General features: G+C 41.5%; 1 protein-coding gene across 1 annotated transcript in view; it reads left to right on the top strand.

The window, feature by feature from the left end:
• Positions 1-8,862, top strand: part of STMN2 (stathmin 2) — a 39,924-nt gene extending 31,062 nt beyond the window's left edge. Inside the window, exons 4-5 of the mRNA XM_054295790.1 lie at positions 4,940-5,131; positions 7,490-8,862. Of these exons, the coding sequence (XP_054151765.1) occupies positions 4,940-5,131; positions 7,490-7,549 (252 nt within the window). The 3' untranslated portion in view covers positions 7,550-8,862. The remainder of the gene's footprint in view (positions 1-4,939; positions 5,132-7,489) is intronic.
• Positions 8,863-26,163: the final 17,301 nt, after the last annotated feature.

Raw genomic sequence — 26,163 nt, 5'->3', positions numbered from 1 at the left:
TGAGAGCAGCACTTTTGTGCCAGCTGAGGAAGAGAAAGTTTTCGTGAATCTCAACATGGAAGGGCTTTATTTTTTTTTTTTCCTCCACATCCCAAAGGTTGTTTGGCAGACTGTACAAAAATAAATTGAAAAAGAAATCCCCACCTAAATTTAAGAAAAATTTTTCATTATCTAGCTTCACTAGAAGCAGAGCTTCACCCATAGTTACAGATCACATGTCTCTGACTCTCCTGCCAAATGGATATTTCTGAGACAAGTCTAATTTGAGACCATTCCCATGTTTTTACATGGAAAAATCCCAGGCTCAGTTCCTTCCACTGAAAACATCAGTACTTCAAGTCACCATACCAAGGCTTCACCTTGGCATTTACATTGCAGTAGGAGCCTTTCCTCCTGTCTTCACAGTCTGCTCATGAATAGTTACTCTTAGATACACAGTGTATTGAGGAACACCAACATTACTGCAGCTTCTTGTGAACAACTGCATTTTTAAAAAAGAAAAAACAGTCAGTGAACAAATGTGTTGTGAAAGAGGAGCACTCAGACGCTCTAGTAACTAAAGGTACTGCTATCTGAGGTTGAATACATTCAAGCTGAAATTTCCAGCTTAAAAGCAGTTGTCTGGACCCATTTCTTGTTTAAGAGCGATAAAGAATTAATTTTATCTCTGTATCAATTACTTCAATATTTGGATATATCTGTCAAACAAAGATAGATAGATAGATAGAAGTGAGAAAATAAAGCAGCTCTTACTCAGATAAGGAAAATTTTCTTCATGTGAGTAATAATTAAACAATATATCTCCAAAGCCAGTTTCCATGACTAATTTTGCTCATGAAGTGAGTATTTAGTAGTCTGCATCTATCTCTGGTGAGCTAGGTACCAGACGTAGATTTCCTTTTGAACCACTCATCTCTGAAAACTGAAGATGCACATGATCGCTTAAATAAATATGACCTGAATATCACAGGAGAGGAGTTTGCCTGCAGTTTTAGCACATCAGTATGTTTCTTGGAGCAAAGGTATCTGTACCAGGACTATTCTCCAGTATTTTTATTCCTCCATATTTAATTATTAACAAATAAACATTTTTGTTTCCCCACATTATTTTGTGGCCATTTAGTACCTTAAGGAGGCTTGTAAAATGGAGGGAAAGTGGTTTTTTTCCAAGCACAGATAGTGATAGAACAAGGAAGAATGGTTTTAAACTAAAAGAGGGGAGATTTAGATTAGATGGTAGGAGGAAGCTCTTTAATGTGGGGGGCTGAGGCAGTGACACAGGCTGCTCAGAGAAGCTGTGGGTGCCCCATCCCTCGAAGTGCCCCAGATGAGGTTGGATGGGGCTTTGCACAACCCCATAGAGGAAGATGTGCCTGCCTATGGCAGGGGGTTAGAACTGGATGATCTTTAAGGTCCATTCCAGTCCAAGACACTCTATGAAGCTTTGATTATCTGATGTAACACTAGATGCTGCAGCTGGAGCTGCATTGGTTATGCCTTGTTATATTTAAGAAGTGTTCTGAATATTCCCCCTTGAATATTGCTTTTTTTGCTCCACCATTTCGTATTTCTCTCTCCTTATTAGTTTTCCTTATATTTCATCTTGCTAACAGCCTTTTTTTTTCATTTTCTCACCACATCTGTGTGAGAAACACCATAAGCAATATACAACTGTGTTAGAACTATCAAAAATTTGAAAATATCCCTTCTAGCCCTTCAAACAGTGTCAAAAATAAACTTGAAATGAAAACCTCCTATGTATGTTGGAATCCTGCATCACTGTGGAGCTGTGTGAGTCCAAACACAGCCATTTAAAAGCCAAGACAAACAACAAAGGGAGTCTATTAATCCCAGCTCCCCTGGGTATCCATGGTCATTCATTTACCCATTTCTGGATGTGCAGTAGACTTTGAACAGACAGGGTGGCCAAATTCTTTTGCCAAATGGGCTGGAAACAGAAAATAATTTGACAATCCAGTACAAACACATAGCAGGCGCCTTCCAGAATTGTCATAAGGGGATTTCAGAATGATCTGAGCACCAGGGAAACAGCAGACTGACAGCTGGGGTACAAGGCCATTAGAGAAGGGACATCAGTCTGAATGACATTCTACCCTGTGGATGTTTCATGGCAGGGAGGGGAGTTCCTTTATTTTGAACCAGTGCCAGTGATTTTCCTGTCTCAAAATTCGTCACAATGTGCCTTTAAAGACGTATTGTAAAGGAAAATCACATTATGGGTTTGCAGTCACTTCCTGAGGCCTGGTTCAGCTTTCAAGCAGTCTCTTTCTGCTGCCAACCCAATTTGCATCCAGTAAATACTGAATTAGAGGATAAGGATTTTCTTCATTATCATGAATTATAGGACAAATTACTTTTGAATGTACTGTCTGCCAGCACAGCATCCAGAAATGAGTGTACTTTGATATGAGGCTCTAATTTTTTCACTGTTCTCCAGGATTTATGATAAAAAGTCTTTCCGGAAGGCAAAAGGTTTGAATGAAGAAAACAAACCTTGAAAAATGGGGAAATGCCTCAAAATCTCAAAGGCATTTTGCTACCTCCATTGAAAGCAAATGCTCTTTTAAAAAATGCTTATATGCATAGACCAAGTCTTGCTTTTTATTAGTGAATGGCTGTGTCCTTGAAAATTGTTTTCCAAATCTGAAAAGGTCTGATTTTATAACACATTATATATGCATATTTAAACACCATGAACTGTTAGCCTTCAAATTTACAAGTCACTTCTGAAATGTTTCATGGGAAAGGACATTACATTAAATTAGTCTAATGGTGTCTTTTCTATTCAGACTCCCAACAGAAAGAGAAATGTATTCCCAGATTATCCATTACTTTTAGATCATTTAAGCAAAGGGTTCACAAAATTCATATCAGCAAACAAAATTTAGTGATCATAACTCTTCCAAAAGTAGACTCTTGAGAGATTGCTGTTGTGTAGTAAATTAAACAAAAAGTGCAGAACAACTTTAGAATAACTAGTCAAACTGGGCCACTCAGGTTTGCCCACAAGTGGGAAAGAGAGATTAAAATATTTAATTATTTCAGGTTTACATTGCATCAGATCTCTTAAAATAACTTTTTTACTTAGTAAATTAACCTACGGTTAAGAACTGTTTAATGCTAAGCATCTGAAATCAAATATTTTGTTTCAAAATAAACTACTTTTATTATATTATTATTTAAAATTTTAATATTTTTATTAAACTTATGGGGCTTTTATGATTTTTTATTGCTGTACAAAATTCCTTCTTGGCCTAGCTGTACCTGACTTTGGCTCATCCTTCTTCTATATTCCATCAGTGAAATTCCCTCTGCTTTTGGCTTCATCTATCTGAGAAGTTTTGTTCCCATTGGCAATATCTTTCATCTGGCATAACAAAGACATGAAAAGTGCTTGCTCTATTACTCTGTTCAGCATACGCTGTAAGGGAGAGAGGAGCCAGGAAGAGTTTCAGGGAGGTCCCAGCCCTTCCAGGAGACCATTCCTGCCAGCAGGTGCTCCAGGGATCAGTTTGGGAAATGGAGAAGTGAGCCTGTACCTGCAGCCAGGCCAGAGGTGAAACTCATTAAGTGATAAGGATGGAGGGAAGTGGCTCTCTCCTATCATCTCAAGCAAGCCATTACAGCCTTTCAAAGCCAGATGTGTTTTACCCCAACATCTTCTTGCTGCAAGATGTTCTGCCTTGCCTTTGCAGCCTTTTCTAGAATCTCCTTTATTTGCCCTGTCAGTGCATTTGGTTTTATGCATATCTTACTTTCATTAAAATATTTGTTTTCTCCTACTTGAGTCTTGCTCATATAGAAGAATTGCAGCCTTTTTCAGTCCATTTAAAGCCACATGATAGAATTTTGAATGTTTCATTACCACTAATTGTAATTAATGGTTAAAACCCTTAATTTAGGCCATAAACTAACTCATTTTTATGGATCACAATGGCAACAGTGCCTTGGGATCAGCACTGAAATACACAATTAGCCTCCCAGTGCCCTATTTCATTCTCTGTTTTTCTATTTCTTCTCATGCTGCCTCTCATTTATTTTATCCAAAAGCACATGATGTTGCTCATCTTTTCCAAATAACTGTCTTTGCAACTAGACTTGCCTGGAGAATGGGCCCAATGCTGCAAGTTTTTGGCTTCTTTCCTAGGATTAGTGGTTTCCTGTTAGAAATTTTGTTGAGTACACATAACAAAGCTTATGCTTCTGAGAAGTGAGAGAAGGAAGAACACAATATTAAGCATGGACTGCATGTGTTTAATTCCTACTCACAGTTTTCATCTTCCTTGAAAAATAAAAGCTTTTAACTAAAAATTTTTGGTATTTTCTATGCAATAAAACACTTATTTTCTCTTCCTAATCAGTGAGATTAATCTGAATATAAGTGTAATGGGAAGAAACATTGTCTGAGTTGATGCTGCCTGTCTTTCATGTCAATAAACTTCCAAGCCTGTTATTAACTATTCAAGCACGTTATAGAAGAGTCCAGCCTGGGTGAAAATTGCACCTGTCCTGCATCAGTAATCTCCACAGAAATGACTCTACATTTCTTCAACCTCAGGTGCCTGTCTCTAAAGATAAAATGCCTGTAGCTAAGAGACTGCAGCTGTCAGAGGTTGAGCAACCACTGGAGCGATGCAGATGAGCCAGGGCAGCAGCACAGCAGCATTTCTGTTAACAGAAGTGCTTCGGACATTTCTCTGCTGCTGCTCCCTCAGGCGCGTACCCCACATTCTGCCCGTGCTTATAAACCTAAATCTAACCTAGTTCAGTCACAAAGTAACCTCCTAAAAAAAGGCAGCAAGCTTTACACAGTTTCCACACTCAGGGAATTGTTGTCCTATGGCAAGGAACTGTGCTCCTTGGCAATATGCTTTGCTCCACATGAGTATTTCTTCTCAATCTGTGTCTCTGTTTCCAGTCCCAGGAGGCCCAGGTGCTGAAACATCTGGCAGAGAAGAGAGAACATGAGCGAGAAGTGCTTCAAAAAGCTTTGGAGGAGAACAATAACTTCAGCAAAATGGCAGAGGAAAAGCTGATACTGAAAATGGAACAGATCAAAGAAAACCGTGAAGCTAATATAGCTGCTCTTATCGAACGCCTCCAAGAGAAGGTAACCACACCATCACTCCTCACCTTAGACTAGAGAGGAAAACCTAATCAATATTTTGCGAAGATGATGTGCATAGTCCATATCTCAGCTGCTACACTTGAGCTATTTTTAAGTCAGAGCTACTGATGCCTGTCTAAACCCTCACGCACTTTGGAAAAGGACTGAAGTGCTACGGTCACACAATCACAGGGTGGTTGAGGTTGGAAGGGCCCTCTGGAGATCATCTGGTCCAACCCCAGGCTCAAGGGGGGCCACGTAGAACCAGATGCCTAGGGCCACGTCCAGGTGGCTTTTTAATATCTCCAAGAATGAAGACTCCAATTCCACTCTGGGCAACCTGTGCCAGTGCTCAGTCACCTCACAATGACAAAGTTTTCCCTGATGTTCAGAGGAAGCCTCATAGGTTTTAGTTTTTGCCTGTTGCCCCTGATCATGTCACTGGGCACCACTGGAAAGATCCTGGCTCTGTGTTCCCTTCATTCAGGTATTTATAGATATTTGTAAGATCCCCCTGAGCTGTCTCGAAACTGGACAATCCAGCTCTCTCAGCCTTTCCTCATAGCAGAGACTGAGAGATGCTCCTTAATCCTCATGGCTCTTTGCTGGACTGCCTCTAGAGAAAGGTTGGTTTTCTAGCTTTTAAAAAGTTCTGTGAACAAATGAAAGGTCACTTGTGTTTAGATTTTAGCTTCTAAGAAAAGTCACTGATCAAATCAAACAACTGCCCTATGTCTGTAATTCTTGGTTTCTCAGAGGAGAAAGATGAAAAATTGTGGGGAAAAAAATCTTTCATATACAGTAAAAGAGGTCTGTCTTTCCACAAGTCTTGCAAGGAATGGAGTAAATTTTCCTGTGGAGATCTTTGGTACATCCAGAGGAAACAGGGAAACACAAACCCTAGATGCAAGATGAATATGCCCTTCTCCAAAAAAACAACCTACCACACAAGGGAGAGAAACATGCAAATAAAGATTTAGAAGTGTTAAGAAAAAATTAATTAGTTCTGCATGAATGATCATTTGTTTCTCTCAATAATGAACTTTCTAATATATTCTGATACACTATTTCAATAGTAATTTGGCTAAAGAAAATAGCTCTCAGGTTTTCAAGGCGATCTTCATAAGCACCTCTACATCTGTGATGGAGACAAAAGTCTTTGAGAGTAGGAAAGAAACAACAGAATCCAAAGGATGATGTTACAAATAACTACACAAACAGGATGATTCTTGAGCTTAAGAGCTATATCCAGATTGCTTGACATTTTTGCATTAGCTTCATTTGCAGACACATTCCAAGACCTTATGAAAAAAAAGGAAAAGCAAATTAGTTATTCTCAAAGTCCAAAAGGAAGTGGGAAGGACAGCTGATGCATCTCTCTGTCCTAGGTTAATGTTAACAGACTGTTAAACCCTGAATTTGACAGCATATATGCATGAAACCCAAGAAAAACTTCTGAGGAAAGATGACAGTAACTTACTTGGAAATATTTGCACTGACCAGTAATTTAAAATACAATTTTGCCAACACCAAAACATAAAAAACAGACATAATTTGCCAACATCAAAAGTGAATTCTTAATATACAGAAAAAGAAGTGAAATATCTGTTCCAAGTCTTCTAAAGTTACACTGAGATGTGGGTTCCCCAAGGAATTGGTGTCTGCAAGCTACTGCAGAAATAACTTCTGTATGCTGCAGTTAATAGGAACACCAAGCAACAAATCCCTTATAAAATCTAGCATTCAGTATTACAGATCTTTCAAGGACTGATTTACAGGTTAAGTTAGAGCAATAGATGATATTCTTCGTCATAGCCAGAGAAAGACTCAAGTGGACAGGTAGCTTCAGTGTTCAGACTAAGGAAATTATTGAGATGTTCAGATTGACTTACTGAAACTAAGTTCTTGCATCTTTATTACAGTTCCTAAATGCTACAAATAACAGAGTAACTAACATACAATGTGCAGGCAATTAATTCCTCACTCATCCTTCCCTATATTTAGTTTAATATCCAGGAATTCAAAGGGCAAATGTGAGCATGTGGCACATTTTATGCTGCAAGCAGCACCTCTCTATGTGGCCCTTTTAAATGAGATTCTGTGAGGCACTGAGGATTATAAGACCATATCAGATAAAAGACTGAGCTCCAGAGCAGGAGTAGAAAGTAAACACAAAATGTGCCTCAGGCTGGTCTGGTGGATGACACCTCTCCTGTGTTGCTTCTTTTAAAGATGGTTGTGCTGTGAAACAAGTTTTGCACAAGCATCAAATGCATGACCTAAAGAGGTTGTCAGCTTGAACCTCCCTGGGCAGGGGGAACGAGAAAAAGATTTGATTTTTCTTTTCTTGATATTTTCCAGGAGAGGCATGCTGCAGAGGTCCGTAGAAACAAGGAGCTCCAGGTGGAACTGTCTGGCTGAAAACAGCAATGGTGGATGTGACCCATCCCCACCATTAGTAAACTCCCCCTGCCTATATTATTATGGATCATGCGATATAAGTATGGGAAATGTATGACGTGGTTTAAAACAAAGGTAAAAACAAGAACTCAATAAAAAAACTTTAAAAAGAAACAAAAAAAATAAAAACAAAATCAATGCGGTCTCTTTGCAGAATGATTTGCTTGATGTTTAAAAAACTTGGATCTTATTTTGTAAATACTTACATTTTTGTTAAAAAATACAATTATTGCATTATGCAAGTTATTTCATAATCTTACATGTCCTGTAACAGGCTTCTGATGTTGTCTATTTCCACTCGGTTGAATTTGCTGGGTCTGTTCATTTGAAGCACCTCGTGTCTAATTCCATTCCCTGCGACTTCTCATTCCAACCCACCATGAGGTCAGTAGTAGTTCTATGGTGCTAGAGGCCAATCATTGCCTAATAACCTAGACTGCTTTGCCATCTATAAGCTTTCTTGAAACAGTGACTAGATCACAGGCATTGTGACTTCACATTCAGCTGTCCAAGACAAAAGGCTCCTAAAATGGTTTTTCAAATGCAACTTATGCTGCAGGGCTCTGTACTGTGCTGTACAATTGAGGTTGAATCGCCACGTAGCGTGTTTGTTGCTTCAACTATTTGAGGTGAGAGGCAACAAAAACATCTGTGCAACAGAATGAAATGAAGCAAGATCAGTTTGAGACAAATTTAAAAGAGGCACGTTGTAACCATCAAGCTATGACAAGTTTTGGATTATCCAAACAGCCATACAAATGCTAATTGTAAAGTGAGCTTAATTCACCACTTGAAAATTTATTGATGGAGCAACTAATAGATAGCATCAAGTGGCTTTATCTGTAGGTGCCATGATCTATGATACTTATCTGATGCTACCACATTACATGTGTAATAATACAAGAGGCTACAGACTATTTCACCTGGAACCATGAGCCAGTTGTTACTGTTTTTTTATGACACTGCTGACTTCCATTCATCATGACCTTTACTCTTCAGTGTTAGCCAATCCTACCTAGGGACAGACATCTAGGACTAAGAGGGCTGAAGCAGGAGGAATGACTAGACAGGGTGCTTGTGCCAAGTACAATATCACCAAACCCAACACATCATCCCCAAAATAGCTGCAGTTTTGAAGTTGTCCCTACCCCCCCTGGAGGTTGCTGCCTGCATATTCTACTCTTCATTAGTGCTATTTTCCTGTATGTCATTGTGAGCAAGCTGTGATTAATAAAGAATTGGGGTTCTGTGAACTGAAAAAGGGCTTGTTTCTTCTCTCTTGCTCCATTACCTCTCTGGCATGTGCCCATGTAAGGGGAAAACCTAATGTGGTCATAAAAGCATGGAAATGAGACTTAAACAATTATTAATAGACCAAGCCTATTTCTCTGCTAATATGGGACTAATCCCTGCTATGCATTTTCCAGTGCTTAGGCTGGCTGTTTTTAAAGATTACCATATAAACTGAGCCTATAAATGTGACCTCTAGCACTGAGTTTATTAAAAAAGAACTAGCTATATACACATGGACATGCAATCCTTAATCCTGACTCAACATTGGGGGGAAAATGGAATCTGGGGAAAGAAAAGTAAATAATCTATCTCTGGGTACGTACATCAATAACTACAAGATCCTGAGTGTTAACACACTGGTTTTCAGGGTGGAAAACATTAATTTATAGGATTTATTGAAGAACAAAATCACTTGGATTTCTGCTGAGCTACAGAGCTGAAATGTAAAATCAAATCAGACCCCATTTTGAATTGGACAAGTGATAAAGAATTATCTCTAGGATTAGTAGAAAATTAAACTAATTATTTGAAGTCATCAAAGTTGCATCATTTACTTGCTCTTTCAGAGAGGTGGACTTTATGCTCCAGGTCTGCAACAGTCAGTTTTTTATTTTAGCAGACTATTATGTTTTGGGGCCAAGAGATGGCCTGCAGTCAAAAAGCAGCAGAAGTTGAACATGGAGAAAGGCTATGAGCTCAACTCTGTGTGCAGTGAACTCAGAACCACAGAATGAAATGAGTGCTCCAACTTGTTACAGCAGCTAAATTACTTATCTTTCTCATGAAATTACCAGAAGTAAACCTGGCATGAGAGCCAGTCTGGAAAACATGAACTTCAATGTTGCCAAGCCTATAAAGTTTGTATATTGCTTTAAGCCCCAGTAAAAAAAAAAAAAAAAAAAAAAAAAAAAAAAAAAAAAAAAAAGACAATATTGCAATTAAATTTAAGGTCCAGGATCTTAGCCTGAGGGATTTTGGACTCTGTTTTCATTTCCCAATGGCAAGCCACTTACAGTTTTCCCTCTCCATTGATTTAACAAATTCTGGAAGTACTTCAAGCCCTTTTCCTGTTTGTCTTCCTGGCTATGGTTGCTCAGAGAACAAGCCAAGAACAAATCTCTGCTGCTGAGCCAAGCAGGGCAACCTGCATCACTGCCATGGGGTTCAACTCTCTTCCTCCCAAAAAAGGGTGTCCACACCCAAAGTGCCAACTGGGATGGTCTCCAGCACACTCACTCTGCCACAGACCTGGGCTTTGCCTGGTAAGTGCTTCTTGACAGGCACCAAGGCTGCACCAGGGAAAAGAGTGAAGATCCAGACAGTGGGAGCGCTGCTGCCCCAGGTCACAAACCATGCTCTGCTCCTGCTCACTTGGCTCTTTGAACAGTGGAGGGTCTACAATTCATTTTATTAATGTATAACTATGCTTTGAAAGCCTGTTTGCAAATGCACTGCCTATTTAATCTCTAATAGCAAAAAAAGAGAAATATTTGGAGACCTGCAGAATAGCCATTTCCTTCTTTTACTCCTTCTTTACATTTCCTTATATTTTGCTTTAGTACTGCCTTTCTAGCTCCTCCCTGCTTGTGCTAGCAAAAGTGTATTTTGGCCGTGGGTCTCTCTTCATGTGTAGCTTCAGATAAAGAATCTCCTTGGAAAGTAATAAAATATAAGTATAAAGCACCTGCTTTTAAATGTCACCATTTGAGTAAGACAGGACTTTTTTAATTCAATGGCAACCAAAGGGTTCAGGGCTTTTAGATCAAAAAATTTAGGCTTCTTGTTTGATTAGATGCCCAAGTCCATCCCATGAGCTGGGAGTAGCTGCTGCTGAGCTGCAGAACATTTCCCACAGACTGCCTGATACCTCCCACAGGACAGGAGGAAGGCTGGAGCACTGGCATTGCACCACACAGATGTTTCCTCCTTTCACTGGGTTGTATGATGCCTCAGAAGCAGGGCAGAGCTGTGCAGCACATCTAGAGAGGCACTTCTGGCCTCTGACCTCTGCAGGTCCAAGGACTGCCACCCCAGGCATGGTTAAGGTTAGATCTCCTCTTGGTTAACTCATCTGTTGTGTCAGAGCTGCCACGAGGTGACAGCGTGAGTAATCAAACAGGAATGGCTCAAACCTGTCACACTTCTTGTGGTCCTACCAAAGCCACAAAATTTATGGTCAAACCAATTCTAGAATCCTAGAATCGTTTAGGTTGGAAGAGACACTTAAGATTATTGAGTCCTGGCATCATTAACCTGGCACTGCCAATTCCACCACTAAACCACGTCCCTAGGTGTCACATCTCCACATCTTTTAAAAACCTTCAGGGATGGCAACTCTGCCACTTCTGTTCCAAAGCTGGATAACCCTGTTGGTGAAGAAATTTTCCTAATATCAGAGTCACAGAGTCACAGAATCATTTATGTAGGAAAAGACAATTTAGTCCAATCTATGATCAAACACCACCATGTCAACTAGACCATGGCACTGTGTACAGGTCCAGTCTTTCCTTAAACACATCCAAGGATGGTGACTCCACCACATCCCTGGGTAGCCCATTCCAGTATCTAATTACCCTTTCTGTGTTGAATTCCTTCCTAATGTCCAATCTGAACCTCCTTTGGCACAACTTTAGGCCATTTCCTCTTGTACTTGTACCTGTTACCTGGGATAAGAGACCAGCTCTGCTACAACCTCCAAATATTTCCAGAGTCAGGAGGTTTGGATGCATGGTTTAAATCAACCACCAGTTCAGAACATGAAAACAATGCCTTTTCTCTCCCCTTTGTTATCACGCTTCTTGTCAGATGAAGGGTTTTTGTTGCTTTGTTTTTGAATAATTGGAAGAAAATGCTAACCCTTGTATAGCCAAATAGCAATGTCTGCCCACTCCCTCACTCCAGAATCCCCAAACAATTTTAGGTAACTTTCCCAGTGCCTCAGGGCTGGTAACACAGTGATGTTGGTGCAATACTGCCATGCAGTGGTCAGAGTTTACAGGGGGGAGCATCTCTGAATACACCAGGGATTGAGTGCAAGGATTTTCTCTGAAGAATATCCATCCCATCTGCTACACAGTTTACACTTTATATGAGGTAAATGGTGGGTTTGAATTCTGAAGCCTGAGTCCAGACATTTTCAGGTTTAACTCCTCTGTAACAGGAGTGGCACGACCACAGATAGCTGTAAGTCCAAAGAAAGGACTGATATTTTTGTGTGCAGTGTGGAGCATGGAGCAGCCAGAATTAGAATTATTGCAGCACCACCATCAGAAGCACTTCTGACTATGATAATTCCTGCATTACTGAAACATCAAATATGTCTAGAAAGCAACATAGTGCACAGCAGCCAGCTCAGAAGAGAGACTGAGACAATTGTAAAAACAATGTCTGAAGTATGGGGAAGGGCAAAAGAAGCTACATCAGAAACCATCAGCAGATTAGGGGATAAATGAACTGTGAAACAAATCTCACATTTGAAAAGTAGTTTTCATCTCCCAGTGAAGAAGTGAGCATGGTCATCCTTGAAGCTGTCCCCCTTGAAAAACACTGAACTCTTTCTCCATCCCCACACCAATGCTTGGAACTAGGACACAAGACAGAGGAACCTAAAATCCAGCCCACATTATATATATGTGTGTGTGTGTGTGTGTGTGTGTGTGTGTGTGTGATCCATAGCTCTGTGAGCAACAGGAACCAGAATATGCTTGGATTATCCATGGATTAGGAGGTTCTCCAGTGTGCAGTAAAATGCCTGTGCTGTAGCCATTCATAATTCCAGTGCTGTGCTGAAGCTCTGATGCCATCTGATCTTTTAGTTTTCCTCCTGGGAGATTCATGGAGATTCCTCTTACTATTCAAAGACCATAGGAATGCAGATGATAGCTAATTTACTTAGGGAAACATTTGCCTGCTTCAAGTCTACAATATAATATCACGCTCCCCTTCTTTTGGGAGGCAGTAAGTAGCTGCTGGAAAAAGTCTTCCTGCTGTAGCAGTTTGGCTTTGGTGAAATGGGTCACAGAAAAGGGAGATCCTGGGAAATTCTTGAAAATGGAGACATGAAAGGCATTATCCCAGATACAGACCAGATAATGTGATATAAGGAAACATCCAAGCCACAATTTAATATTTTTTTTAGCTATTATAGTTGCAATGGATTTTTAAACAAACTTTTAAAAATAGGTTCACTCTATCAAAATACATTTTAAAAACATTAGCTCTTAACAGACACAGCTTTCCAAGAAGTTATTTAGATAATAATTTCTACATATTCACAAAAGCTAAATTTCCCCATGTAAAACTGCTTCTGACCAGAAGATGGCAATCTCTTATTATTTAATAGGCAACTACAGATGGTAAATTTTATTTTGAAGAGCCTTTTAGCCTCTGCAGAATCCTGAAATCCTGCTATGTGGAGTCAGATGTTCTATCTTTACCCTAAAATATGGGCTTGGGTTTATATAAAACATAAAAGATAACACTTTTCCCTTGGGCAAAATTAATCGGTTTTGCTACATTTCCTTAAAAATACAGCACTGGCAGACATTTAAAATAAACTAAAGGATAAGGTGGCCATATGAATAAGCAGGATAATATTAGCTGTTCCCCAGTCTGGAGCTTAGAGGTTGATTCCTGCTCCCAGCAAGTCTGTACCAGCTCTCCTAAGGGCTGGATGGAAGCAGGAAAACATCACTGCTCTTCAGAGATTTCACACAGGCTGAAAAAGGGTGATGCTGTCAGCATAGGAAAGTGGAACATCCCTTTCTGCACTGTGTTTTGCACTTAGATGTTTGCAAATGATGAAATGAATGGTGGCGTGCAGTGGCATGTGAAGAGCTGTCCATGAGCAGGTTGCACAGAGTGCATGTTTCCCTGACACAGGTATGAGCTGGGAGCACCACTGGATGAGAGCACATCTTCTGCCTCCAGGGACAGGTTTGGAGGCAGCACAGCTGCTTGCTTGCAAACACAGCCTGTGCTCAGATTAACAATTCCTGTCAGACCTTGGATGTCCCCATGAAGGGTCAGCTCAGTCTGCCTTTTCCTGCTCCTCGGACACCCTACCAGTGCTGGAGGGAGCCTGACCCACCCAGCATCTCCCTGGGTGCCTGTCCATGCTGGCACAGCCTGTGGCAGAGCTGCAGGGAAAGATGTCATCTGGGAAACAGAGAGAAGAGGAGGTTGATGGCTGCCACTGAGAGACAGCAGCAAACCGGCAGCAGCAGCCAAGCTGGGGGAGAACAAAGTTGAAGCTGGGGGATGCTGCTTCTGCTCTGAATTTCCCCAATCCCTGGCACCCCTTCCCTGGTCCTGTGGGAAGGTGATCCATGCATGGAAGTCATGGTTTAATCCAGCAGGCAGCTAAACACAACACAGCTGCTGGCTCATTCCCCCCACCAGTGGGATGGAGGAGAAAAATTGGGAGAAAAAAGTAAAATGAATGAGTTGACAGTTTTATATGACAGAAATTGAAAGGTAATAATAATAATAATAATAATAATAATAATGCCATAGCAAAAAAGGGATGCACAATGCAATTGCTCACCATCCACTGACCAATGCCCAGGTGTCATAAGGCATGGGATATCCCTGTCAGCAGCTGGGATCAGCTGATCCAGCTGTGTCCCCTCCCATCTCCTTGTGCCTCCCAGCCTTCTCAAAGTGATGTGGTGAGAGAAGCTGAAAAGTCCTTGACTTAGAGTTAGCACTGATCACCAAACTTCAGTGTATTACCAACACTGCTCTCACCCTGAATCCAAAACACAGCATGGTACCAGCTCCTAGGAAGAAAATTAACTCTATTCCAGCTAAAACCAGGACATCAGGGTCCCAGGCATGCTGGGAACTGCACTCTGAACCCATCCAAGATGCTGTCCAGCACTGACACCACTGCAGGGGTGTGTGCCCTGTGCTCCCCAGCTCAGAGCAGGTCACCAGCACTGGGCATTATCTGCTTGTCCTCTGGCCAGCTGTTGGCTCCATGTTAGACCTGACTGTAGAAATGAGGCTACTTCTGCATTTCACAGTGCATTTTTACCCTCATCTTTTACACAATAATCAGGTGGTTGGACTGGTTTTAAAAATGTATTTTTTTTCCTATGGAAGGATTCATGATGAGTTTTTGAAGGCATGCAGGCTTCTCTGTTCTCTAGGGGTGCACTTCCACAGCTTTGATACAGCTCATTGGCAAACCAAGCTGCAATTTACAATGTTGACATTAGAGAGATTCCTCCTCATTGATTCCCATTAGTTTTGTGGTTATCCAAGGTGTAGAATTTCTCCACACTGAAGCTGAAGGCAAGACTGGACATCATCTTCCAGGGCTCTGGACCATGCAGAGTTTACAATATTGACAGGCTCTCCTTTGGCCTGTGCAAGATGCTGCTGTGCCTGGCAGATCCCAGCAGGGCTGGGGAGTCCCCCATTCCTGGCAGGCATCCTGGGATCATTCCTGGGACACAGGGTGCTCACACCAGCTGGCCTCAGTGCCATCACACGTTTCATGCTCCCAGAGGCACCAAGAGGTCCTGGCTGCACAGAGTCCCCTGCATTGCCCAGGGCACCTGCAGCACAGTGTGGGGGTGTGTTCAGACAGCCCCGCGCTCCTGGCCTGGGCTCAGAGCCTGCTCAGCTCAGCCAGCTGGAAACCAGGATCCTCCCCAGCCAGGCTGGGAGTCCCAGGATGCTGGGAGCAAGGCTTGGCTGCTGAAGCACAGCCACACAGGCTCCAGCTCACCCTGAGAGGCTACTGCTTACTGCTGCAAGCATGGAGCTCTCTCACAGATTTTATGGAAAACCTGGATATTTTCTATGCTTTAATACTGGGAAAAAAATCCCCTCCTCTTATTTGAACCAATAAAATATAGGAACTGCTTTTTCATTACTCAGTTTTTCTCCGTTCTGAGAGAAATCAGATATTTCCTAGTTTAGAGGAGAAAAATTCCCTGCACTGAAAGAGAATTTCTCCTTTCTCATGGACTGTAGCACAGGGGGACAACTCTGCAGTCAGATACTGTTTTACCTGCACTCTTCTATGGATTTTCCAGGCAAAAAAAAAAAAAAAAAAAAAAAAAAAAAAAAAAAAAAGAAGGGAAAGAGGTTTCTACACTGAAGATAATTTCTTCCCAGGTGTGTGGAACACATATGTGTAACCTGTATATCCCCTTTTCTTTCCATCACATTTCAGACTACTTTCCAGTAGGCTTAAAGGCAGGACAAAAGCAAGAAGTCAGCCAAATTTATTACAGTTTCCTGAAGAGCTCTGTCTGCATTTTGGAGCTCTAAAGCCCTTTGCCCAGCATAGGATGATGTGCAGGTCTGAGGTGTAAGCAAAAATGAATTATTAAAACAGAAACACACCATTTTCTAAGCAGCATCTTGATTTCTGTGGAAAGGGGAATTGCACTTTCTCTCCCAGCAGTGAAAATCAACCACAAATACTTCAATATTGATTCCTGGCATGGCCATACCCAGAAGCTTAATCTTTCTTGGTTTGCCTAACATGGGAAAAATTATCTTTCTCCTTATTCTGCTCCATGATTTATTCATTATTTTGGGGTTAACAATGATTTATTTTCTTCTTGCTAGCCTTGTAGTAGAAGATATAGTTTCCTGAAATCACAAAAGCTTTTTCACAATGCATATTATCTCACTAAGAAAAAGGTTCAAAATAGGACTTTGCATCTTTGCATCACTATTAAGACTGTATTGTTCTCCAAATAACGAATATGTTCACAGTGGTCTTAAAAGAAAGCAAATAGAAATTAAATACAAAATTATCTCCATTACACTTAGGCAGACAAGAACTGGCTGAAAATAGAGGTGGAAGTAGATAGAGTTGCAGTTTTATTCAGCAACTGCTCTTGAAGAAAGACTATATATTTGAGACTATACTAAAATGCCTAGAGAAGTGTCAGAACAACTTCAGTTTTTCTCAGAATTAGGTAAGACTCATGAATGTCACCATTCTGATGGGTATTTCTGAGAAAAAGCCTAGAGATGATCATAAATAAAGCAAGAGGGTTTCAGAAGAAAAAATCAAGTGGATATGTGGGTAAAAGTACAAATATTCATGGTAGTCATGGCATTGCATTGGGTAGCTGCTCACACCAACAGAGGTAACCCTGTCAGTAACTGTAGATATTTTATTAAATTTAAATATGAGGAGTCCACTATGGTATTACAAATTTGGCACTTTTCATAGGAAGGGTACTGGAGAAATCATCTCCATCTCCTCATAGATGTTGGCTATGATATGCCCCTGAAGTCATACAATCTACAGTGCATCAACACCTCCATATAGAATCCTAAATTATTTTCACATACTTATCAAAAGCCAGCCAGGTGGGTGGGTGGTTCTGCTGAAAATGCCCTGCATTCAGGCAGATGCAAATACTTGACCACCAGTAACAGATTTTAGACTGTCTCCGAAAAGTTGCTGGAAGCACAGATAATGTTCCTATAAATATTATTAAATCCAAAGCCACTCGAAGCAGAAGTTAAAGCTTCTCTAATTTTGCCTTCTCCCTCACAGTTCAGATGACTCACATGCTACCTATCTTAGTTAAGTGGGCTTCTCTCATGACCCAAGTCCCCGGGTATCCTTACAAGCCCTGGGTACCCTTACAAGCTGCTCATCCGCTGTGTATGGCACTGGGCTTCATTTGGTGCAGCAATCACAGGAGAATCAGAGAATGGGAATCCATTAAATTCTCGAGTGCTATTGAATATTTTGGGAAGGACACTCCCCCCTTACTACAAACTGCTTAATATTTTCTGGCAAACAAACTCTCAGAGGCCATGATAGAGAAAAATACATAAAGGAGAAGGCAGAGAGTTTCTAAAGTATGCTTTAGCTTACCCCACGTTATGCATTTTGTCCATCATGACATAAGATATCACAAATGCTGGTAGAAGTGTTTAATGGCAAATGCAGGTCATTCTTTGGGACTTGGAAAAGGGAATAAAGTAACAAATAACAAGGTAACACATCATTTTTGGTGTTTGGACCTCATCAATTTTTGTGCACTTCTTGAAACAGTGCCCTGTGGAAAGTTGTTTAAGTCACATACAAGGAATTGCACAGAATCCAGTAGCTGTCAAACTGAAGTGTTCTACTTTATGAAGAATTAACTTTGCCTCTCAAAACCAGCTGTAGATCTGCAAAATTACTTATGGAAAAGTTTATTTCCCTCTCTTTCCCATTAATCACAATCTGATTTACTTAATTTACTTATGCCAGGACCTCTTTTATGGACTCTTAAAAGAGAATGGACAACAGGGCAGACTTAGACTGTGCACTGGAAGCATTTCTTTACCAACAGGGTGGTCAACCAGACCTCAGTCTGTTGAAACAGACCTCACAGAGAGGTGATCATTGCTCCAAGCTTGCCAGTGTATAAGAGGCATTTGGACAATGCCCTTAAAATCATGCCTTAACTTTTGGTGAGCCCTGAGGGATCAGAATGAGATGATCACTGTAGGTCCCTTCCAATTGAAATTGTCTGTTCTATTTTATTCTGTGCTATGCCATTTAATTGTTTTGGCCATTCATGTTTTCATCCCTGAGAGAATATTGGATGAATTTTTGGTGGTGAAACAATATCTTGTTTTTTCTTATTCTAAAGAAAAATTGATGGCGATATAACAGCCACTATAAATGGACCCTCAAAGTAAAATCTTTTCAGATATAAATTTAAGTGTTTGTATTTTGATCACACTTTAAAAACCACAAAGTTTAAAATTAACTGTACATTTCATAAAAGAAAAAAAAATACCAAATAGCACTTAAGAGGTATGGCTGTTCATTTGATCTTTGCATGGCTAATAAAGGATCTGATGTGAGTATTCCCTTATACAAACAGAAATTTGTTCCACTGTGTTATTTAATGTTGAATCAGGCACTAAACAGGTCCTTCAAAAGCCCATGGTTGAATAGTTGAGTCATTGCAAAAAGGAAACATTTAGACTCATTTGAGTAAGTAAGAAAATTCACACACCATGACCTATATCCTCTTTTTTTTTTAGATACCACGGCATAATTGTGCCTAAAATGGGAGGTACATCATTGTTGATCTGTAACTGTGGCAATCATTCTTTCATTCATCACATGTATCCAAGCATTACCTGTATCTGACTGCAAACAGAAATTGAAGCAGTATCAGCAAATTAAATACTGTCCTTGGCTGCCTAGGGGTAAAGAAAAAAAAAAACCATGAAAAAAGGATAAGTGATCTGGTTAAATACTTGCGACTTCAGGTGTGGCTCAGCTCTCTCCATTCTCTGACATGGATGAACTTTCTGAGTGAGCTGCTTCCCTCCTACTTTCCTGTTTGCCAGGAAAAGCTCTCATGAGTTTATCAATCCTTGTCGTGCTATTAATGAAGCCATCAGAATAGAAGGGTTGGTCCAAGGCATAAAAACAGTAGCAGACTCTACATTCCAACCAAGTGTGCCATTCCAACCTGAGCAATGGCACATGTTAAGAGCATGCCCTCATATGATGGATGCAGGCAACTGGGCTCATGCTGGCAGCAAAAAAACCTGCATGGAGAAGTTTGCCTGCTTTACCATCACTCCCAGCCACAAACCAACCTATCCTCAAAGGAGGAAGGCAGCCCCATGCAGCCTACATAATTCTCCCTTCACGTTTAATGCTAAACACAAAGTCAAGGACAAGCTGTAGAAGCTGTAGTCAGGCATCTGTGAAGATAATTGCAAAGATTATCTTTTTTCACCCACCCCAAAGAGGAGTTTCTTTATCAGCCCTTCTGGAGAAAGATGCAAACAACAGGATGCTTATGCTCACTTGGTTTAACTCTACATGCTCCCAGTGTTCCATCACCCAGAACATTTAAGGGAACCACAAGAAACTGCTAGGAGTAGGGGAGCTCAGTAGCAATCCCACATAATTTAAGGTTATTTAAGATTCTGGCAGGATACTCCAAGTGAGCAAAGCACCATGTAGGGGCCAAATGAGAAAAGAATCTGGTTCATCCTAGTGTTGAGAGATGGCTGACCTTTGAGCAAATCCACTCATAGTTGTTATGTACCAGAGCAGGTCTGAAGTGAAGACAACAACAAATGATGCCTGGTGATGACAGCTAAAACTAGAGTCCTAAAACATCTCTCTGCTGAGCAGAGCCAAGCAAAGCATCAGCTCGTGCCTCTGATCACAGGGCACCAAGAAAGAGCAGCAGCATTCCTTGGCACATTCCGTAGCCAGGCAACTTTCCATGGCTATTTTTGACAACTACCAGGTGGTGGACAGCCAATACATTCTGCAGATGGGCAGATGATCACATCTTGTTGCCAAAAAGCTTTATGTGATTTACTCCTTTAGAGAGGTCCCCAGTATTCCTAAGCTCAGACCCAAGCACCAGCATCTCAGTACAGGGTGAGCTGAGAAAAAGTGTCCAGCAGGTGATTTGTCACTTCAGCTTACTTCTCAGAAGATAAAGCAGAGCTTGCAGGGTTCTTCCAACCAGCTCAGGGGAGCCCTCAAAGTTACCTGTACACCCAGAGGAGGATTGTGTCAAGCCCATGAAGGTGCCTTTGCCACGGGTGAAGTTTGTTTCTGAGCACAGACATGCTGCTGTGCAGTGCATCTCAGGCAAAGAGTGCAAACATAAATCTGTCCAAATCTGGGAGGTGCTTTATGGAGGAGCTGAAGCCCCTTTGAGTGGCATGCTTCTGCCAGCAGAAAATAAATTGTGTGGATCTTATGCCAACTGAGAGCATCCCTTTCCAGCATTTTCAAACACAAAGTCACGTAGGAAGATGCCAGAGAAGTAGTCAGAAAACAAAAGAAACTGCAAGCCAGGGTCTCCAGTGGAAATGGTATTCATGTCAAATGACATAAATGTCAAGCATGAGTCACTGCTGCCATTTCTCCCCTCCCAGATGAGGGAAATGTATACTCTGTGGCCAAGGCAGAGCAGGACAGGATGATAGATATTAGGCAGTTTGACTCCAGTGCTAATGAGCTGCTAGGGTTTAATAGAAGTGTCTATAATGCACACTACATTTCCATAGCACCCAATGAAGGACTGGAAACTGTCCTGCAGCCAGTGAGAGTTTACCAACATTTCAGTGGCAGAAAGCAATACTCTTGGAAAGCTCTCCTGAACCACTGCCCACATTTGGTAGCTGTGGTGACTAATACAAAGCTGGTGTTTTAAAAACAGCATTAGAACAAGAAAGCTACTTCATTTTCCTCCCTGATTGTAGGCCAAGTGCCAGCAGTGACTGACAGCTTGATCTGCCAAACAAGAAAAGTTTAGGGGGGAGTGTTTGTTATTTACATGTGAGAAAAGTGATGCACCTTTGAAAGTGTGTACACATAAAGCATGTCTTCATTTTGAGAGCATGGTCTTACAGAAAAGGGGCTGCTTAAACTAATAGCAAAGTAGGCCAATCTTCAGCCATTGCAGTACTGTGAGCAAAGCTCCAGCAGTTCACAAATGCCAAGAATCTGCCCTATTGTCTGCCTTTCCACCCCACTTTATTGTCTGTGAAGTTTGCCTTCAGTCCACCCAAGTTTGGTGTACTTCGATAACTCAGTCAACAGAGGGAAGCAGATGGCAAACATTTCCTCCCAGAAGCCTGGGGTTTCTTTCTGGCATCTTAGTGATATGAGAGGTATCCACAGATACCTCTTGCCCAGATGCTAACCCTCTGGCCACTGTGCTTTGCCATCGGTTTCCTCTCCTGTCAAGGCATCACTGACTCTTAAAAGTCAAAGTGATCTGGTTTAATTTTGGGACTAGCAGTGTACATGGTTTGAACCTTATCTCACTTCTTCAACAACTTATCCAGAAAAAAAATATCTGTTGGGAAAGAAACTGCTGACACTGATTGTTTGCTGCTCACCTGGACACCATAAAGGCATGCATGTTGTTAAGGTCACACTGTGTCATCCCTTGCACGTGATGTGCAGGCTGGGTTATCTCCATGAATACAGGAGGAGGTTCAGGGGCCAGGAGGGAGGATTTGCTGTGGTGCCTGAAAATACTGTTATTTTTTTAGGTGTGCATGTCTGTGAGCCTGCAGGACTCTGACAGTTCAGTGTGCCCAATGCTTTCCACTATTTTCTCATTTTTTAATAACACATAATTCAAACTTATGAATAGTGACTATTTCACCAGAGCATAACCATAACCTGTCATCTGGAATAGGCATTTGCAGTAGTGAAATGCTTTTGCTCCATAGAGATACCAGTATAGCTCCAGAATAGAAAGATATTTTCTGACACTAGATTACTTACTGTAAGAGATATCTCAGTGTTCAGTGGCACTGAATTCATTATTTGTCCATTTTGACCATGTCAGATTTTATCCCACAGGTTCCAGAGAGAAACAGCAATCTCCAGCTGCAACTGTGATCTCATCCCCCTGAAGACAGCAGGGAGAAACTTATAATTATTACCCATGGTACCAAGTCTCTGCACAGGTTTTTTGGTTTGTTTTGGTTTGTTAAAGAAATCTTCTTTCCCTTATGCCACAAATGTTAGAACTGAGCCCTGACACAGTTACTGGCCTCAGAGGGAGAAGAAGGAAAACCCAGGAGAATCAGCCCATTGCACCCCAACATGCAGAAAGCCACAGAGACGTCAGGGCACAATACATACTATAAAGTTCTTTGCTGGAACAAAAGCACCCTCATTGCACTCCCATTCTCTTTTAAATCAACAGAGTTGTAAAAGTTATTTCTATAGGCATCTATTTTCTCTCTCTCATAAAATTGTTTGAAAGCATTTCCCAAACAGCCCTGTCGCTATTGTGCAGCCCAACCCCGCCCCAAACGGCGCTCCTTGGCTCCCATGGGCCACGCCACTGAATGCTGCAATCACTCTGCTGCCTCACAGCCTTCCTCCTCTTGTGAAAGCCAGAGCACAAACCAAAATTGTTCCAGAGACACTAATCTGTGTTTTCTGTACACTCCCCAAGAAGAGACACAACTGACCTATTTTCATATGTCCTCCAGAAAAGAGTTTTCCTACCCACTCTAAGAAGATTTTGTCTTTCTCTCCTTACAAAGGATTGCAAAACAAGTCCTAACAAATCCTAATTGCCTTTTTTATTTCCTCTGAAATCATCACGTGAAGACCATTTGCCCAAGGTTAGAAGGACCCCTGTTCATTCCCTGAATACATCACCCCAAGTCAGAGATTGGCCATTTTGAGCAACTGAGCCGTGTGTAGGCACAAATGCCTTGCTGAAGCATCTAGCCCTTTATTAGTGCTGCACATTTGTCATTGTTCCTGGTATCAGACAGTACAACTAGAGAGGCAACAGAGGGAAGCAAGTAATTGGTTAGGGAGAAAATAATCTGTGGCATTGTTTGTGCCCAGGGAAGTCTGTAAGAGCACAGCTGTGTCTGCAGAAATTCAGGATCTGGAGCACCTTGTGCAAAAGGAGTGATGTTTTATTGTCAGCTTCTCATCCAGGTAATTACATCCATTTCATGAGCAGAGGCAATTTCAGTGAGAAAAAAGTTTCAGCCTTATCTGATGGTGATCCTATCATTTGTGTCCAAGCAACTGATACATCACACAGGGTAGGAAAGCACCACGATGTTTCTGGCAAGTGAGGAGGATTGAGGGGAATATCCCCTCCTTTCACACATGGGCCCCTTTTCTCAGCCCTCGCCTTTTTCCACAGTCCCAACAAGTTTCCTTTCATGCCTTTAACTCCGCTCAAAGCTGCACTCTAAATGCCAATTTTCACATCCTAGATATTTTTATTACTGCACATTTTCCACTGGGATCCCAGCTGGCACCTTGCCATGTCCCTACCATGATCCAGTGCCACAATGGCAATCTGTGCCATCTCAGCAGTCTTCAGCTGTGCATGCCCCATGAACACACAGAGCCCTCACATGGGTATTTTTCTCCCTTTAAACCCATTCTTACCCAGATCTGGTCCACATGAAGATCACCTATGTGTGTCACCACTTATCCCTCCCTGTTGAAGGGGTCTGAATATTGAAGACCTTCAGCCCTACTGATAAACCATGCACATGATGATTTATCATAAGTAAAGCCATGGTTTCAAATAATTTATTTAACACCTAGTATATTACACACAAAAGACTGTGTTAGAAACACAGTGCTGAGGTTTGAAGTCAACACCAAAAAAAAACACATCTAAGGGAGGTATTAATTTTGCCTACAAAACCTGTTTCATTCCAAACACTGGCTGGATTTCCTTTCTTCAGGGTGTAGTAAAGGAATCTGGTTGTTGCTGAAATAGCTGAATGTGTTAGGAGACTTTGGAGTGGAAAATACAGTCTTAGAGTTGAGGGTAAAGAGAGAACTGGATTGTTTGGGGTGGTTTTTTTTGTTTTGTATTTTTTTTTAGTTCCATTTCCTTAAGTGCTGTAGGAGACTAGGAAAAGCCTTCCTAAATGTTCCCTATGCTGAAACTCTGACGTGCAAAGTAACTCAGGCTGATGTGAAGAACTATTCACCCTCTGGGGCTTCCAGAAAATCAAGAGCAGCTGTGCTTTGAATCCAGAACTGCTGCAGAAGTCCTGAAGAAAAAATGAACCCAGTTTGAAACACCTCTGCCAAGAAGCTCAACTGTTTGATTTTCAACTTTCTGAGTCCCAACTTCTCACCCAAAATATGGTGCTATACCTCCACAGTACACTGCAAATGTCACCTGACTTTGGGGATAGGTTGAGACTGAAAAAGCCCTGGGGATAAGGAGTTTATTAATAAAAAACCTACTCTTTAGAATTAGACTTCAACATAAATGGGGTCTCAACTTTTCCCTGGTGCCCTACCCACTCGCCTGGACTCTGCTTCATTCTGCAACTTCTGTGATCTTGGAGCAAAGTCAGGCTAGGTGCTGCATAGAAGCTCAGTGTACAAAATTACCTTCATCCTCTCTCCCTGTCCCACAGGATTAACAGCAGTGTTGCAACAGTACAAATGAGTGAGGAGCAGACATTGTCACCAAAAATTAAATCTGAGGTGGCACTAGCCCCTGGCACAGTCTTCTCTAGCCTTTTTCAGTCAGTCAGACATAGCTGTTAAGGGAACATTTTTGGGGATGTGTCAAATGCAATCTCATAAAAATCTCCTTTCTGATGGGAGTTTTAGGTTATAAAAGTTAATGCAATGCAGATAGCTGAGTTGAACAGGCTGCTTCCCAACAGACTGGTATAAAAAGTATTGCATTATATAAAGCTTGAATCACAGCTTTCTCAGCAACTGCTTAGTACAGACTGGGTATCTATCTCATGAAAGGCAATGAAAATAGTATGGAGAGAAGGCTGCAGTACCTAGGAGAAGACCTGGCAATAAGATGGGGATTTTGAACCTTTTTTTTTTTCCCATTAAAAAGTATACAGCCAAAATGAAAGCTAAAGAATAATTTCATTACTGCTCCCACTTTATTTAAAAAAAGTATAAAGTCAGACTGTCTCACTAGTACATTACGAGGATACTGATGCAGTTAAAAACAAACAAACAAAAAACCACAGGGACTTTTCTACCCGGAAACCTGTTGTGTCACTCCTTCAGCTTTGTCCCTGGTGGCAGACCATGGGAATTCCCAGTCCCGGGCCCCTGTGGCTCTCAGCCAGCCCTGCCATTGAGGCTGTGCTTTCAGCCTGGGATGTTGCTGTGCTGCAGGGGCAGAAAATAACCCTTCAGTCTGCTTCCTGCCAGGATGAGGTCGGGTCCGAGGGGTCCTGCAAACCTCTGTCAGCGCCATGAAGGAGCAGGGAGCCTTCTACCTCCCAGGGAGGAGAGAAAAATTAGACAAACTTTGTGTAAACCAGCAACAACCCGAAGGGTCCCATAACATATTTTGCTTTAGTTTCTTTCATGGAGTATCTCAGTCCTTCAGGGCTCTCAGAGCTTGACGACTGGCTGAGCAGAGTATGTGGGATTTCAGCTGTCTCCTTTGAAGCAGGCATAGATTTAACAGGTGAGGGAATGACAACCACTTAGCTTTACATCTGCAATCACACCTCTTGGTGGGCTTGGCTAATTTGGTGCCCCACATCCCAGAACATATTTGTAGCCACCTGGTAGTTCAGCCTCTGGCTTCATGTGGGAGCTGCACCTGCCCCCTGCTCAGCCCATACTGGTTTATGTGGTGGGAAAGGTCTGTGCAGCTGGAACTGAAGTACAGAAGGCCAGACCTTAGAGGTCTATTAGAAGGGTTTGTCTTCAGAAGAGCTTCTCTTTCTTCTTGCATGGCATTTACAGCACAACACTGACTAATGCACCTTCCCCTGCCCACACCAACCTGGTGGATATTTGGGTTTGG

Source organism: Melozone crissalis, unplaced genomic scaffold (genome assembly GCF_028551555.1).
Source record: "Melozone crissalis strain CALT ecotype California unplaced genomic scaffold, PUWL_Pcris_2 ptg000002l_1, whole genome shotgun sequence".
Lineage (NCBI taxonomy): Eukaryota > Metazoa > Chordata > Aves > Passeriformes > Passerellidae > Melozone > Melozone crissalis.
The sequence above is the reverse complement of the archived record's forward strand: the minus strand, read 5'-3'. Positions and strand labels throughout refer to the sequence as shown.